This window comes from Papilio xuthus, unplaced genomic scaffold, assembly GCF_000836235.2.
Source record: "Papilio xuthus unplaced genomic scaffold, Pxut_1.1 DF825946.1, whole genome shotgun sequence".
Taxonomy (NCBI): domain Eukaryota; kingdom Metazoa; phylum Arthropoda; class Insecta; order Lepidoptera; family Papilionidae; genus Papilio; species Papilio xuthus.
The window spans coordinates 10,152,001-10,171,105 of record NW_013532703.1 but is presented as its reverse complement, the minus strand read 5'-3'; the positions used below and the strand labels follow the sequence as shown (position 1 = coordinate 10,171,105).

General features: G+C 34.3%; 1 protein-coding gene across 9 annotated transcripts in view; it reads left to right on the top strand.

Annotated features, from left to right (window-relative positions):
• The window catches only part of LpR1 (Lipophorin receptor 1), a 142,685-nt gene that overhangs the window by 111,268 nt on the left and 12,312 nt on the right, over positions 1-19,105 (top strand). For 4 of the 9 annotated variants that reach the window (XM_013320765.1, XM_013320762.1, XM_013320764.1 and 1 more), the window contains exons 3-9: positions 11,128-11,250; positions 13,625-13,747; positions 15,714-15,940; positions 16,664-16,931; positions 17,175-17,426; positions 17,729-18,029; positions 18,282-18,500. In XM_013320765.1, coding sequence (XP_013176219.1) covers positions 11,128-11,250; positions 13,625-13,747; positions 15,714-15,940; positions 16,664-16,931; positions 17,175-17,426; positions 17,729-18,029; positions 18,282-18,500 — 1,513 coding nt within the window. Of the gene's footprint in view, positions 1-4,933; positions 5,117-11,127; positions 11,251-13,169; positions 13,293-13,624; positions 13,748-15,713; positions 15,941-16,663; positions 16,932-17,174; positions 17,427-17,728; positions 18,030-18,281; positions 18,501-19,105 lie in introns of those variants that run through there. The other 5 variants (XM_013320766.1, XM_013320763.1, XM_013320767.1 and 2 more) reach the window with 4 other exon arrangements.

The window sequence follows — 19,105 nt, the reverse complement described above, 5'->3', positions numbered from 1 at the left end:
AAATAACATATTACATTATTTATATGTACTTAAGTACATTATAACTTGTTTTAAAAGGTATTTTGTCTCTCCTCTATTGTTTCATTTCTATTAATCATTTAACTAAATTGTTTTTATATAAAGTCAAATATGGTAATATTATATATTTGTGTTTTGTTGTTGAGCTTCATTTATAATAAAAATAAGTATACTCAACGTCAAAGCTAAGTGGTACACTTTTAAGACACCCTTTCTAATAAAGCTTATATCAGTAAACCTTTTACCTAAGAAAAAGATAAAGAAAAGACATAAAGGAAAGAATGAAATTTGCTATAAAACTGTTTCATAATTCTAGCTTTGATATTTTAGAATAAAATTGACTTTATCAAGCAACAGCGAATTAACTATGGGATTTAACGATTTAAAAAACTTATATTTAATATTACAAGCGGTTTGTTTTATCTTAGTAATGACTAATAGGTTGCTACAAGACGTTTTGTTGAGTAAATCTGTAACGTTAAGTGCACTCTCTCGGCTGCTATGTAAAGCGCGCTAGTAGTTGCTCTACTCTACTTGGTCGACAACGCAATGTCTCTTTGAACCATAAAAACTCAACGCTTTCAATCCGGACCCTCGACGGGTTTCCATCTGGGTGATAACTGGCCTACAATCTTGATAATTAAAATTGCAAAATACAGGAACTTTTTAACTTTATACGCGTCTCTTGGCTTTTGTTAAACAAAAATATTATTTGTCAAATATAAAATATCAAAAATTTTTTTAGTGTTTGTAATTAATTATGTTAATTACCGTTTTCGTTTGGACTTCTTATTTTTATATTAAATTATTAATCGATGACTCCGCAACGGTTCTGCATACCTTATTGAAATTTGGCATCGATATAGAACATAGTCTCAAGTAACAATTGAAATGCACCTCACCTTTTTTTTTAATTCTGCGCAGACGAACTCGCAGGCAAAAGCTTATACCTTGGGAGTGCTTCGGGTAAATATGCTAGCCTTAGAAGGATTCGTTCTTAATACGTTCCCGATTTTAACTTGCCTTCATTTCACCACTACGCGACTTTTATAACAATAAGAAGCAAACATTTAGGTCTACGTATATTATATTAGAATCTGATCTTTATTTTTTTTTTTCTCAAAGATGAATTCTTAAATATTTCTTTCAATTCAGTTCATTCCTAACTGTCTGCCTAAAGTTATCGTAACCTCAATAGATGTAATGAAGATCCCTAGATGTAGAGGCTAGATTTTTTTTCTGAAGGGTCCGTTAAAATTACACTGAATTTTAAGTCTAATTTCTGTATTTTTGATAAAAAATTAGATGTATTTTTAAGTTGTCAAATACATGAACAATATTATGAGAAGAGGTAAACATTTTAGTATACAAATGGCACTAAAGTTGAATTTCTTGTATTTTTACTGACGGTCGCCAGCGACTCCGTCCGCATGGAATTAAAAAAAAACTTAACTAGGAGTCGATATGTTCTTCCAAACTACGTTCAGGCAGATCTATGCATCCATTTTTGCTATTAATTTAAACATGCTTCAATCCATCTATCCATCCAAACATTCGCATTTATAATATAAGTAAAATTTCAGCGAGATTCATGCAACTGTTCTAGAGACACCTCCTAAGCTTAGATACTTAGACTTAGACTAAGTTACTTAGATAAATTATTTTTAAAGTAAAATTTTACGGTAAACATAATTTTAATTACACATTAGATTCGTGTACTGGATCATATTGAATGTAAATTCATGAACTCATTTACATACTGTGGAACGTTGAATATTGGCCGACATAGTGGCCTTTAACCCACATTAATGTATCGTTTGTTAAGATACTATTATCGTAAGTAATTAATTACTACTTCTATTAATATAAACATCATATTGATAGCAGATTCGATTTGTTCGCAAAATATGACACAGATATATGTATATAAAAGACATAATTTCACTATAAGGATGTGTATTCAATGGGTAACTTACATTAAAATGTGTTCACATGTATTTTTGAAGTTATGTAAATAGAAAAACACTGATACATAGTTCACGGGTTTAAATTGATATTTTAACCAAAGACTAGAAATATGCGCAATATAAAATCGTTGTATAAAATTTCTTGCAAATTTCTTGCAAATCGGGCGTAACGTTGTCGGGGTGATTGGTGTGAATTTGACGGGGGGCTGTTAATTATATGGCTGTCGGTGTTCGGAGCTGAAGCTACTTGCGGCGCGAACCGAAATTAAGACTCATGCCTCGTTTGCCACACGCCTCGTAAAAACGAAATTTAGAAGTTACTTGAAGGATCGCTCGTTGAGAAATATCTTTTTTATGTGCCAGTAACAGTAAAATCGTATATATAATTATTTCTTTTTATAGACTTGTCTAGTTTAATAAAATAATTTCCTTAAACGGTCCAAAGTAATGATTTTTTTATATCATAAGGTGGCAAACGTGCGAGCGGCCACCTGAAATCGCTGAAACAGCTATGCGACCGCTGCCCATAGACATACGCAATTGCATATGCGTCGCCCACCTTCAATCGACGGAGGAGAGGATGCACACAAGAAAATATTTTCCCTTTCCATGCATCCTCTCATCCGGAAAGTTCACTTCCACTTCCCATCCTTTCCTTATAAGAAAAAGGGTGGGAAGGGAAAGAGGACTAAATTAGGCCTCCGGGACGCAATTAAATCGGACGTTATTTGTTTGATGGCTTACTTTTTTTTTATTTAACCGTGAAAACTATTAGTATAGGACAGTGTGTGTACAGTGTGTCATAAACCCCTTGATGTGGCATCGGTCCTTTGTGAAGTTGAGAACTTCCCCGGTTGAACCGATCCCTCGAGCAACATCTGTTTCTCTTCTTTGGTGCGCAAATGATTTTTAATTGGAATACGATCATAAATTTCGTAGACTAGCACTGATTTATGCATCGTAAATAAAATACGTTTCAAAATTACCAAAAGTTATATAAAATACATCAACGAAGGAGTAAGCTAACAAAAATGTCGGCACTTTAAAAAAACATTAATGCGACAAACGTGAACCTTTTGCGATATTACGTGTCTAATCCCGAGACCAGGTTTTTTCGGGACTCTCACGTAGGCTGACGGATTTACGTAGACTTATCGATTATGTGTCCCAAAATTTCGCGTGATATGGAGATTATAATAAGATTATTCAAAATTGAATTTGTGAAAGAAATTGATTCTCGAGACAATATAAATCTAAACAAAACACTAGAAGATTAATATTTTGTTAATCGCTTAGAATATTAGATTAATGTCAACAAATGTTAGTGAAAGCAAAGGCTATGTAACCCTGGTAGACATCTGAAGGATCGACTTCGATGGAAAACTTCTCTCATTTGACGTGCACTAAGAATTTAATACTTTTCGAAACAAGTTTTTCACCTCAACTCGCAGTGACGTTCCATTCAACATCGTTTAAAATTAAAGTTAACTCTTTAAAGTTTAACGAAAAATCTTACACTGTTGGTAATATTACTAAGAGCCTTCACATTAATTAATCAAATATTAAATTAAGCGAAGTGAATTAGTTCGTACATAATATATGTTTTGTTTATATATAATATATAATCAATCGGCACTTAACCGACGTGACCTGAATTAACATTTAATCCACCGCATAAAACTATTTAACATACCAGTACCACGCAATTGAGCTTTGCTAACCCGGTTTAGTAATTTGCAATACGCAACCTAACTAAAGTTTAAGGATTGCAATTTACATTGCAAACTCAATCTAATTTCACAATTATGTAATTAATAAAAAGAGATCTGTTTTTAATTGTAAATATGAAAATATTGACGTCATCACACGAAAACTATTATTTCGAAGTAATGTTGTTGTAGAAAAAAACACAATAAACTTCACACTTGTGATTAAACATTTCATCATAATCATCATCAGCTCTCTATACGTCCCCACCGAGGGGCTTGGAGCCTACCCTAAGTTAGGGGTAATTAGGTCATAGTCAACCACGCTGCCCCAATGCGGGTTGGTTGACTTCATACATATCTTTGAATTTGTTCACAGATATGTGCACGTTGCATCACGATGTTTCCTTCACCGTAAGAACGTCGGATAAATGTACATATGTAAATCGAAAAACACATTGGTACATGGATGGATTCGAACCTAGCACATGCAGATTGCAAGTCAAGTGCTTACACCCTGAGCTACCGACGCTCTGAACATTTCAGACGAACATTATCTTTTAATTGATTTTCAAAAAAAAAACTTTATATTATAGAATATTCATTTTCCAAGCGTACACAAAGTTTAAAACAGCATTAGATTTGGGTCCGTACAACAATGGTACTATAAAGATAAATTAATTAATCATGATCAAATCTGTCTCGCTTAATAACGAACCCGTTTGACCGACCGTCCTTTGAAGACTCATGCAGCCTACAAACGATCTAATTTCGTAACCAATCCATTTTATACATTTACCTATTCAACTAGAGATTAGTGTTACCTATTTTTTATCACATCACGTCAGCTCTATATATGCCCAATGAATATTCAACGCAAGTTCTACTGTCTATTAAATTAACTTTATTGCTATTACTAAATCAATATACATAGAGTCAATTGAAGACGTCAAATAAAACTCTAACTACATATTTCATGTGTTACCTGGAATTATTCTTAATTCCATTCAATATAAAGTCAATGATTAACTGTTGAATAGATGTTTTCGTATGTCAAACAAGACGAGTGAAATAAATTATACTTTATAATATGAACATGTTTTATAATAGTTAAAATGCTACATCGTTATGAAGTCATTAAAATTGTGTAGATTGGTCATATACAAATCCAACTAATGAGTTTTAAAATTGTATATTTTTTATACGATTTTCTATTTCTTAATATAAAGCGTGATATCAAGGGAAAACAATTTTATACAGAGCTGCCGATGTAGCCAGTGTTAAAAGAAGTATATAAGAGAAGTATAAAGATGAAGTATTGGTGGATATTGTGCATCCTGGTTAGCAGCCTTCTGGATGCTCAGGCTTCGATTTACGATGACGATTATGATACTTATACAAGGAACTATGACTACAGAACCGCAGGTAAGTGGTTATAAAATTTGGTGTAAGAATTAATTTAATATTGAAACCTAAACTTAGTTTAATTAAGAATTAAATGAAATATGTGATACTAGTAAGTTTTTCTTGCACACACACTGAGCCTTAATTCTAAGTGAAGATTTAATAGGAGAAATCAAGTTGAGGGACAACAATTGACTTTGTCTTTTGCAAAATTGGACATTGACATGATGTTAAAGAATTGTCCGAGTTCGATTATCAAAAAACTTAATTTATATTCGTATTTTACCTACAATAAAAAATAAAAAAAAACTTTTATAACTTCTATATAAGTAAGAGGTAGGGAACCTTCAATATAATGTTGAATTTAGATGTTTTATCGTTGCACCAATTGGATTTTCACAATTACATTTATCTTTCGCTTGAAGCGAAGCGTCCTTTCAAATTAAGTTTGCAACGAGAAACGAGTAGTCGTCAACAATAGATGAGATTTCCAATAGCAAGGTACCTATATATAAAACTGTTCGTACTATCCGCGATGTTCTACCGCGTCGACTTCGCAGACTGATTTTCCAACGTTCACATTTGTTTACTGTTCCCAGTTGTTTTCGAAGCGTCAATATTTCTCATCGATACTCTCCAAAACGTTTTACACAAATTAAAATGATGGATTTCATGAACCATCTACTTATTTTATTTCAAATATTAATATCACGTGAAATATTAGAATAACTCGTGATATGAAATTATTTTCGATTTATTTGACTATATTGTGTGTTGTGTAAGCTTAATTAACGTCTTATTCATTGTCTTCTTTAAATAAATAATTATTTTAATACATAATCAGCGAGAGCAATGACCCTGTTAATTTGTCTAGGATACATAAAGTCACGTCTTAACTTTAAAGTTTAACAAAGTTCATCGTCTCCAACTCATTAGTACCCTTGGAGTTAGCCCGTATTGATATAATTAAACTCTCGTGAAGGTTATTAATATGAAATTACGTATGCATTAGGATAAAAAAAATCCCTTAGTACCAACACTAAAGTTTATCCAAACTTTATAAAAAACCTGACCCCTTAGTAATTATTGTAAACCTTAAGATATATATATCATCGTCTACCTGCCCTCCGTACAGTATGTAGTAAGCCCCTGTACATTTCTATCATCTCGTACCTGAATTCACCCCCTTCTTATGCATATCCTTTTCACTCAATCCATCCATTTCTTTGGTCTTCCTCTACCATTGTAGTCATCCAAATTCAATCGTATTACTTTTTTTGTTTATGTGTTGATCATCCTACAACCACTGGTTGTACTTTCAAACTTCCTCTAATATATATAATACCTTAATAACTTGATCCCTTCTTGTCACACCACACATTCATCTTAGCATGCGCAAGTTTTTGAAGTATATATGAGCGAAAAACATCGCTATTTATAGCCATATTAATAAATAAATAAGTCTTTATTGATATGATAGCTGCCAATGTGTTTGAATTGAAGTTAACGGCCGAATATCGACAACATGGAGATTCGCGCCAAAGCCGCCAGTTACGTACATAACGAATGCACAAGCTATTGCCTTGCGAAGACAGCCCGGTAATACAATTTCCCGGTGCTTCAGCGCTATTGCCATCTTGGGGACAATTTGCACTAATGCTTGTGCATTTCGCGTTCACTACAAGCGTTGTTTGAATATTTTGCTGGAATTGCTATTGTTCGGTTACTTGGTTTGCATTGGAATAGAATAATGTAATAGTTTTAAAAAATTTAAAACTAAAATACGTAATTTAATCTCTTTGGTGTTCTCTAAGGAGAGAATTTTTATATTAAATTTGTTTTATCAAAGTTAATGCTAAAGTCCTAATACACTGTGACAATCTTGATAATGACGGTCAAAAGAAAGTGATGCAAAGAAAAAAGTGGAGAAACTCTTTCAGATTCCGGTGTGCAGAGTTCGTTACAAAGTTCTTTTGAAACTTAAACCTCTTGTTTGGTAACAGTTTTCCTTTGACAGAACTGCATAGTGAGGAAAAATATTGCAACCAAAATTCTAAAAATAACCATCACTATCCATACTTTAAATTAAATTAAAAAGTACATTACAATTAGCACATGTTACGGCTTATACTCCGGTAACATTAAAGTAATTTGCGACTAGTGGTTTGGTGAAGAGATGTGTAAGTGAATGGAAAATAATCCTCTTATATGGAGATTATTTCACGAACCACATTCATTGACCATTATTTGTTACAGCACGCTTTAAAAGTATAATATTGGCTCTATATTTCAGACTTATGTAATAGTGAATTTAAAGAAATATTAACTTATAAAAGTAACTCCAATTTCTTAGTGGAAAAGCTGCGTTTTATTGATTATTGATTCCGCATAATTTCAATTTTTAGGAAACATTCAAATGATTGTCGCCTTTAAAATGGAAGACCGTCAAATTCCCTAATAGTACAAAATGAATTATTTTGTCAATTTTTATATAATGAGAGGGATGACAATATGTTTATGTAGACATGTCGACGAAACGATACTAATCAACTTTTTAATGATAGAAAAATATTTAATTCCGACAATCTACACTCTATCGCCTTTCTTTGTGAAAACAAAAAATATATGTCATGAGTACTAAAGTCTTACATAAGATATGTTCCACACGTCCTCGCTTTAAATTATTAACGTCTAAGGTGAACTAATTCTCAAGTACCGTCTCGAGTTAACGCGCTGTAAGCTCAGGTTTAAGCTAAAAAAAGGTTACATCGAGAGAACATTTTAAATGCTAAGTTTCTTAATATTAAACGTATATTTTGTACGCAAAAACGACACCTACATATATGTATTCTACAAAATATACATAAGAAATATGCTTGTATATTAAGTAATTTTTTTGCTTCGTCTCTCTAACCCTATAACACACATAAGTATTTTCAGTATGAGGATACTGAAAATACTTATAAGATACTAAAAGCTTTTAACTTGAAAAGCTTTACATATGTAAGTTGAAAAACAATACATCTACACTATATGTGTGATATTTACATTTCTGTGTTCTATTCTCCTGCTCTGTATTAAACATTTTTGCGTATTTTTTATTTCGTTAATATTATACGGGGTTTATGGAAATTGCTTAAATGTGTATTAGTCTCTCACAACGCAAACGGTGCAGCATAGTTTATTACATAAATGAAAATTCAGCAGAACTTTTTTTGTACTTTTCCACAAATTAATCTCGGTGACCTAAATTATATCCGGCATTTTTCTTGATTTTATTTTGGGTCCAAAATGTAAATGTCAAGAACGAACTTGTGGGAAATTACTACATCCATTTATGTTCACAGTAATAGCCACTGTAATGAAACGCTTGTCATGATTTGGGAACGTAGGGTTTTATGTCAGAACTATTTTTTGCTTATACAATAGTGTCCCTTCCTTTGTTATAAAGTAGGACACATAAAAACCACATCCATCTCAGACGAGTTAAATGAAATTGTTCCACAGTACGACAGTCGTAAAACGTAGATTGTTTATTATACTCGTAATACTGGCAGCCGATTAAATTCATAAGATAAAAATAATTCCAATAAAAAAATTACGACTCATTTCAAAATCTATAAATACATCGTAACAGTAATTTTCGAACAAGGTTTTTTTTTTTATTTCCAGAATAAAATCGTTTAAAAATATAAAACATTAATATTCTCCGAAAAACGCTCCAGTTATAATTGAATTCGACGACTTGCCAAAAAAAGGAAATCGAGTTTGGAACTAATCCTCGGCTTAGAACAGTTCGGTAGCGTTTCTATGGAAAAATGTCACGAATTAAATGTAACTGGGGATTTGTTTCGCTCAAATCGCCTGGAAATTCGAATCGGAACAAAATGTGTAGGCATAGCGTCCCAACATGGATTGATTTTATTTATTTAAATAGAGTCAGCAAATAGGAATAAACTTTTTACTGAGTTTTCCAATATCAATGATATAAAATTACACACAAACTTAAACAAGATATTGCAATCCTAATATTTAGGTGACACTGCATGAATAGCTAGTTATTATTACATAAATTACAATAAAATAAATATTCCTAGTGTTTTTCTGACTAAACGAAATAAAAAATACATTTCGGCATACGATACGGCAATCTCTGAAGCTTCACTTGAATTTATTACTATGGTTAGGGTAAAAGGGCTGCGAGCGTACTCGAAGGGAGATATTCTGAGGGCGTGCGTTTTGTTTACAAATTGCTCGTCGGCGCGTGACTCGGCGCGGTTTGAATCACCGCGAGATATAGCTGCTACCTGCTGATAATTTTCTTCAATATTACTCGAGACTACATTAAGCGGTGAGTAGCGATCTTTCTCAAACAGCAATAACGGCCCGTGAATTGGATGTACGTGTTATTTTATGTTCGTAACAGATAAATAATGTACCATTTACAAGGTTTTATTGCTCATCGACGGACATTTTCTTTTTAATGCTGACGATCTGACGACGAACGTGCTGTATATCAAAGAAGAATTTCTTTTAGAATGATTGCAATTATTTTACAGTTCCTTTCTCATAAATTAAAAGTCGAGCAAAATTGCATGCTTTTAGCAAAGAATTTACATATGCGAAAGTAACTCGTTCGCTAAGATCACATTCCTAAGAAATGTATCTTAAAAGAAATTGCAATGGAATGAGATGTAATGAAAAGAGTCTAGTGCGAAATACAAGGTCCTTTTAGACGCTACGCTGTTATTTGATAGAGTGAACACTGAACATTCAAGAGTTTCTCTCGTGTAGACTGTTTCTATTTTTCAACAGAATCAAACTATGTACTTTTTTGCTTTTCTGTAATTCAACGACAACATTTAATTAGATTTGGTTTTTTTTTATCATAAGATGGAAAACGACCGAGCGGCCACCTGAAATCGCTGAAACAGCGAATTGACCGCTGCCCATAGACATACGCAATTGCATATGCGTCGCCCACCTTCAGTCGACGGAGGAGATTATGCACACAAAGAAAATATTTTCCCTTTCCATGCATCCTCTCATCCGGAAAGTTCACTTTCACTTCCCATCCTTTCCTTATAAGAAAAAGGGTGAGAAGGGAAAGAGGACTAAATTAGGCCTCCGCACACTGCTTCCACTTCACGCCTGTCTTCTGTGTGGTCATGGTATTTCACTGGGCGAGCCGGGCCAATTCGTGCGAAGATGTTAAAGCGGGCTCTACCACTGTTAAATTGATACTTTGTATTTTAAAGACACCAGTGCGTTACTTTTTTACTAATATTTAACACCAATAACTTTACGGGATCATTTTATATCTCACTATTGTCTAACAGTACCATTTTTTAATTAAGAGATTGTTAGCGAGATAAAATAAAATTAACATTTTTTATCAGAAAAGACAACGAATAAAAATTTTGACTAATTTTAAAAGTATAATTTACTTTTTTCTTTTCTATATGACATAACCAAAAAGGTATTGAAACTCCTTAGACACCTTGAGTTTAAGAAGATATAAAATGGATTATAATTAGTACGCATTTCAAGCAAGAAAACCTTGTTAATACTGTATAACTGATTACCTTGAGACATAATTGTGCCTCTCTAAAGCTCAGTAATGTAATTAACTGATGTCCTTCAAACCGAAGCAATTATTTGTACATTGCCTGTTAAATTCAGGGACCATGCTTCTATATTAAATTTCGCGGAAATTACTTGTTCTATTTATGACGATTTTTTTTTCAGAAACAAGTTATATTATTACTTTAAGATTTGCCATTAACTTTTACTACAGAAAAAATTATCTTGTAGAGAATAACGTCAAAAAAATAAACTCCTGCATTAACTGAAAAGTCTTGTTTTGAACATGCTTTTCTTGCTTATTGTTCTAATTCCCCATATCAGAGAGTATTCACACTCTCTTCGAATTCTTTTGTTTATTTGATATATTCTCTATGGTTATCATATCACCAAATGCTATCTTCAGCTGATCAAGAAAAGACATTAAAATAAAGTTTTTGTTCGAACAGAAAGTCGCACGTGTACATCGAACGAGTTCCGATGCAAGACCGGCCGCTGCATCCCACTGTCGTGGCGCTGCGACAACGAGAAGGACTGCTCCGACGGCTCTGATGAAGAACCTGGAACATGCAGTAAGTACAACATAAGTTATAAGTTAATTGAAGAGCATAATATTCAAAAATAACAGTAATAAAGCAATCTTACTAAGCTCTCATTCGTAAGAAAAAGATAAGAAATAAAGGAGCATAAATTTAATTTTATTAATTTACAATTTTTTTTTACATATTTTCAGATACGTTAGAAACTAATGTAGTATGTAATTAATGTAGACGAACATTAAATCAGAAATAGATTTTTGGCCCATTTATATAATATTACAAAAGTAATATTATATTTACACCATACCAACATAACAAATTAATTTTATTTAAGTTATCGTTTGGTCAAAAATAAAATTGTATATCCAGTTTCCTTTAAATTTAAGAAATGTTAAAAAACATTCGACTTTAAACACTAAATCTAAAAAAAAGTTTCTCTAACTAACGTTTTTCTAAATAGTAAAAATGTTTTTAGCTCGAAATTTAATTGAAAAAAAATCAATTTTCGAAATATAATTAAATTAAAATTCACGGGAAAAGTTTGAAAGGCATCACGCGTACCGAGTCTTTAGCTGGGCTTCCGACGCGGATTAAAATCTTAATTACGGCTCAAAGTTTCACGGATTAATTTTATAATCTTTGACCTGTCTTTTACCATATTTATGTATGAATTCATAATTCATTTTCCATTCAAATATATCTTTAATAAAAAAACATACGCAGTGTTATATTGAAATGCGTGATTGATCAGGTAATGATATTTTGTCAAACATTCGATAGATATTTCCATGAACCTTGTGTTAATTTGTTTTACTTTGTAGACGCAACGTAATGGAGCAAATGGTAAAGGATTTATACGGGATTACTCTCGTGTTTGAAACACACGAACCGGTAAATTATCTCTGCGAAGAAACGAGTATCATTTGGTTTTCTCTTATATTTGCCGAATAACTCAAATATATTCACATATTTGCATAAACAAATATATTTGTTTATAGACGAAAAAGAGATATTATTTCGGAATTAATAAAGTTTTAAACCAAAACCGAATTCTTAGAAATCCAAGTTGGGGTAAACAGGAAAAAATCTCAAATTGTAATTTGCTTTTGTTATCCTGTCCGCAAAAAGTTACCTGATCAAATTTTACATCAGTAACAAGATTAAAATATTTTTCTAGTAGCTTGCTATTACTAAGTTCACCACAACAACGAAAAATGGGCGGCAACGCATCTGCGGTTCCTCTGGTATTGCTGGTGTCCATGGGCGTCGTTGAATACCTCGGTGTTCCCGCTGCTCGTTTGCCCCCTTCTGTTATAAAAAAAAAATGTTTACGGAAAGTCTTTACCTAGTACAGAGATCCCTTTAAAAATACGTAGAATAATATTTTTCAATGATACCTCAAAGTGAATTGGTAAATTTTTCTACAAACAGTCCCACGCTAACTACGTAGATCGTCTCAGTTTATATAATTTATTAGACGCAACTTAAAACAACATTACGCTCGAAATAGGACTATTTAGTTCAATTAATTACATTTTAGTCGCGGCACTGCCACTGCCTGTGTTGAGCGTAGACACTCATTAATTTGATCGTGTCCCCAAAACTTTACAACGGAACTGAAGTGCGGAGAAAACTGTTCTAATTACCTTATGACAGATGGAATGATAAAGAGAATTTATTTTAAAGTTTTTGTATACAGGGTGTGGTTGTATTTTATTTCTTTTAAAATCAAATTTTGTTTAAATCTTACATAATTTACTATAATATTGGAATAAACAGGATTTATGATGTATTTCCTACAAAAATAAGTCCGTTGACGGATAAACTCTACATTTGAGCTTTGTGACCGTGTGACTGGATTACCCTTCTTATAATAGCAGCACGCTTTATTAAAATAAAATCATCCAAAGCCTTTAATGTATGAAAGAAATCAATAAAAGTTTAACAAACAGCGGCACAGCGCAGCAGCTGTCCGGAACACAAGTTTGTGTGTGCGAGCGGTCAGTGCATACCGGCCGCGTGGCATTGCGACGATGCACCAGATTGTCCCGACGGCTCTGATGAGCACCACTGTGGTAAGGCACCAGCTCGAAAACGCATGAGGACTACGAGCATGATTAAGAGGAGCATGTTACAGGAAAAGACAGCAAGAAAAACATTTCAGCATTAGAAAGTTGTACGTTATTAGGTCTTCGTCTTTTGGTGCCATCGCTTAATAGTTGACGACATTAAGTTGGACGTTCGACAAGGCAACTTCAAATATCGTTCGCGTTCGCATGTCACGGGAAATCCATCGGCAAAAATAAATCATAAACGTTAAGATACGATAGGTTTGTTAACGTCTCTTGGTATCTTTTATCCTCTTCATTTGCATTAGACTTAGCATGAGCATGACTTGGGTTGACAGAAGTGGAGGCATGCGGCCCGGAAGAGTTCACGTGCCGAGGGAAGCACGGAGAATGCGTGCCGCTCACCTGGATGTGTGACGACAACCCAGACTGTTCAGATGGGTCGGACGAGAAAGCATGCAGTAAGGGTTTTACTTTATTCATTGTCAGACAACATTGTTATAGTTCTATTCTACAACTTGTTGGGTTTTCCATTGCGTATTTTCAAATTCATAAATCATTTCATTGGCCTTCATTTCAATTTTGTATGCATCAGCTTAGGGCAAAAATTTCAAATTTAAATTAAGTTGTATGTACACAATATAAAAACGACAAGAAGCACAAATCTTCGATTCTATAAATGAAAAATCCCAAAATAATCTCCAACCTAACCTTCTCCAGAGTTCGATATACAAACGCAAATACCTTGCTTGTGTCTAGTGTTAGAACGAGATAACAAATAATATTACACAACTCCTCGATTCCTAGTTTTTAATTTAGTGGAAAATTAATTTATAACGTACCAAACAACCATCAATCAATCGAGGAAACGAATTCCTAGATATTCCGCATTCTATACAAATATCCGGCCCATCTGTCGATAAATTTCTTATACTCGTATCCTTCATCATCTCGCTCTATAACTTAACCTTAAAAGATAATATTCTATGCATGCCTTTATATCCGTAAGCTTTCTTACCGTAAAAAGGTCCGATACGATGTCATTTCCCATTTCTCAAATCTTCAACATAAAGGTATTGTCATTACTTTGGCACGTATTGACGGAGTTAGGATACTCATTTTGGAGTTTAACAGTTCGTAACAATACTTCATATTAGTTTTGAAACAATAAAATTGTTGCTTTTTTATTTTAATTGTCCGATGATAAAGGATGATGTTATAAATATTATTTTGTTTTCATTATAAATATTTGTAGTTTTAATAAAGTTAAACAGCTAGAGGTTTTATAGGTTAGGTTATTTATATTGTACGTATTTTTCTTCTGTGGAGGCAAACGCGCAGTAGCCAGTGCTGAAAAAAAAATGAAAATAGTAAAAGTATATAGTACCTCAAGACAATGATAACTAGTTAATGCATTGGCTTGTTCTGGGAAAGAATTTAATTAAACAGAAATACTCTCGCCAGACACGGGACTGGTGAGAGTTAGTTTTTCGTATTTATCTTATTTCATTTAAGCGTCTAAGAGTTGCCTGGTAAATTATTAAAACTTTGTTTTAATAAGTTTTAAAGTTATATTAACTTATTAAAAGACCACTGAAAATATCTTTATGTTGAAGTTTGAGGTTTTTCTTTTACGTTTACTTGTAAAACTTTTAAACTTTATTTTAAGCGTTGTTTTGTTTTCACGTTAATACTTTTAGTACTTACATAACGTAAAATACTTTTTGATTAAAACAAACAAACTACAAACACTTGCGTGTATATAATAAAGATTTGAACACTACAATATAGTACATCAGTCAATACAAAACTTTATGATATAAAACTCAGCATTTCCTGTCTACATACACGATGTTATATGTATGTACGAGTATATTGCATACGATAGTCTGGAAACGAAATCCTCTCGGGGAACTGTGTCTCTTGTCGTTTAAATTTTAAAGTTGTGTACATATTGTTAGAAGGTTTCTACGTCGTTTTTGTGTTAGAGAAAGATCGTTCTAAATTCAATACTTGGAAATATAAATTGCTTTAAATAGGAAAATGTTTTTATTATTCTAGTCACTTATAATGATAAGTATGTGTGACTAAATTATGAAATTTTAGTGAGATTAGTAGTTATAACTGTATTAAGAGACGAATTCGATGATGATACATATAGTAAACCGTTATTCGAAGCATAAAGATTTGTATAAATTATAAGGAGACCTACAGAATGCTAACTCGGTCTAATCTGACTGATAACAAGTAAAGGAGTGTAATTAGTGTGCATTGTCTAGTATTACAAGATTCAATCTTTACGGCGGCTCGGGGTTCTTAGTCTGCGAAAGAAAGCATGGCATATTGGCAACATCTCATGCCTCTTGCAGCCGCTGTAAAGTTTGTATTATACTTTAGTTACTGATGATGATTGCATTAAATAATTAGATGAGACATGTCGCGCCGACGAGTTTACGTGTGGGAACGGCAAATGCATCCAGCAGAGATGGGTTTGCGATGGCGATGACGACTGCAGTGACGGCAGCGATGAAGCCAAGTGTCCAGCGCCGACGTGTCAGCCACACGCCCACTTCTCCTGCGCGGATGGTCACTGCATCTCCGCCAGGTGGCGCTGCGATAGAGATATCGATTGTCCTGACGGCAGTGATGAAGCGGTAAGTTATAATTATATATATCATTCTATCAAACGAAAAATTCCAAATGTAGTTGTACGTACACACGTACGTAGAACTAGGCTTTCAGAGGATTCTATTGCTAACTTTAAAGGTTTTAGGGCCTAAAAACGTCAATACCAGACACTCTTACTTAAAGAGGTTTTTGCTTATCCAAATCCAACTGTACCTCTGTCGCTTTGAACTTAACATATCGCATAACATAACAGATATCTCATTTATGTCGTGAAATATGAACAAAAACATATTTTAAACGGTGTAAAGTGTAAATTAACAATATGCTCTTACCTTTCAATTATTAATATTACTGTAACATATTTTAGATTATTACTTTAAATGCATGGTTTAAAGTGCACGCTCAATAACCATGTTAATCAAACTAAAGCTCTTTGTAAATTTCCTTTGAACATCGCTACAACAACAATGTAAATATTTGTTGTCATAGCTGGCCACATATTATGTATTGCGTATTTACTTATAGACGTATATAACATAATCAATTACCGAACGCGCATCAATAACACATGGGTAACTAAGGTTGAATAGCTAATGTATATTCGGTTCAACTGTAGGTATAGTACCAATCAATCTATACTAGAATCCATTCCTGTACGTGATGAATGAAACACAATTTGATAAGGAAATTAATAAACATACATTAATTTTATAGGAAAAGGATAAAAGCGAAGTTTTCTCATTTTCCAGGGTTGTCCAACAACACCAAAGGTGATTTCTCCTTGCGTGTCCACGGAGTTCCAGTGCCATGACCGCGTGACATGTGTGCATAAGACGTGGGTGTGCGACGGTGACCGCGACTGTCCCGATGGCGGGGACGAGGCACCTGAGATCTGCAGAGGAAATATCACTTGCCGCATCGACCAGTTCCAATGTAAAGATCACAGCTGCATACCCGGCGCCCTCTACTGCAATGGAGAGAAAGACTGCCCCGATGGTAGTGATGAACTGAATTGCAGTAAGTTATATATATTTTTTAAGTTTGAACATTTGATATCCATTATCATTTTATTCACTGTTACTTAAGTATCTAAGAGATAGGCTTTGGTGGCAATAGTAATTATTATGGAAAATATACGAAAACAAATTTTAGTAATATTATAAATGTGAAAGTTTAGAAGGATGGACGGATGGATGGATATTTGTTTGAAGCTCTCCAGAAAGGCAAGTTTGAAATAAAACAAGTTTCTTGTATTTTCAGCACGACCAAAGCCGATCTGCGACAGTAAGACGGAGTTCGACTGTGGCGGCGGCATGTGCATACCACTGTCGAAGGTATGCGACAAAAAACCAGACTGCCCCAACTTCGAGGACGAGCCGCGGGACCGCTGCGGCGCGAACGAGTGCGCGACCAACAACGGCGGCTGCACGCAACGATGCGTCGATACTCCTGTCGGATACTACTGCGACTGTGATAAGGGTTACAAGCTGGTCGACAATCGCACGTGTGAAGGTGAATCTCTTTTCACTTTTTTGATATTACTGTTATGATTATCACATAATTTTCGATGTTTCTTACCTAAGCTATACCTGGCACACTAAGCACTAACTGGCAAGTACTGTTAAAACTCATTCGCGATGATTTTTGCATTACAAATTCCGATCGTTTACGAATATTAACTTATTTATAGGTAAAACATCAATTTCTTTTACTACAAAAAGATAACATATTTCTTCTGGGACTCCATACATACCAAAAAGTGGTAGGATATAGTAGTCAATTTCAAAGTCTTACAACTACGTTTATACTTACAGATATCGACGAGTGCTTGGACCCGGGATCCTGCTCTCAGGTGTGCAGCAACGAGAAGGGAACCTTCAAGTGTGAATGCTACTCGGGCTATGCACGGGACCCGCGAGACCGGACGCGCTGCAAGGCAACCGAGGGCCACCCCTCGCTGCTGTTCGCGCGCCGCTTCGACATCCGCAAGATCAGCCTAGACCACCACGAGATGGTCGCTATTGTCAACGACACCAAGTCAGCGACAGCCTTGGATTACGTGTTCCGCACTGGAATGATTTTCTGGAGTGATGTCACCGATGAAAAAATTTATAAGTAAGCTATTAATATTAACTGAATTTAAGGGAGTAAATCTCAGAGATAGAAAGTAGGTCACATCACTATTTAGGACATCTTTCTTAAATACTACAAATTGAAAGCACAAAATCGTAAGAGCAAGGACAATCATTAATATTGCATGGCTACAGCCACTTAGGTTGCCACTCGGACTGAAGTACTCTCTTTATTGCGAATTAAAGATTAGGATACGGTTGTACAAAACATGAGCAATATTATTGTTTTTCTAAGAGCGCCAATCGACGAGGGCAGTCTTCGTACAGTGGTAATCGGTGACCAGCTGATAACATCAGACGGGCTGGCGGTGGACTGGATCTACAACCACTTGTACTGGACGGACACAGGCAAAAACCACATCGAGCTCTCCGACCTGCAGGGCAACATGAGGAAGATACTCATCAGAGACAGTCTTGAAGAACCGAGGGCAATTGCACTCAATCCGCTGGACGGGTAAGACCTTTGTTGACTTTAAATATAAGTTTAAAAAAACCACCATGTTCCACCATATTAACAAGATATCCATTTAATGTGTGTCTAAAGTCTAAAAGAATTGTTCGTCAGACTTACAGATCCACATTTCGTACAAAATGTCACAAACAGTGCCGACATAATCGCATAAAAGAAAAGATTAACAAAGTTTTACGCACACGCTTCGTATTCGTTTATTCGTGAGCCCTTTGTGCAGCTTACGAATAGGGCTACCAACTCTTCGGAAAATTTCCGAGTTTCCACAGTGCATATTCGGCTGGTTGTAGTCGATGTTTCTAAGTCTGAGTGGGTGCTGTGAAAGAGGATTGATTTTTTGACGTTAACAAGGACCAAGGGTGGTCACTGGTCGACGTTTTTTTTCGCCGACAGTTTTGGGGTCTACTTTAATAGAAATTTGGCAGCCCTACTAGCAAACAAGTGTTGTTTTGTGCGTGACACGTTGTTGATTACGTTAATAAGGAAAGTTTGTTCATATTACTGCGTTGTTTGGAACTCATTTCCACTTTGCTATGTTTGATTAACATAGTTTTTTTTTATAAGAAACTATATTTTGGACAAAACCCTGA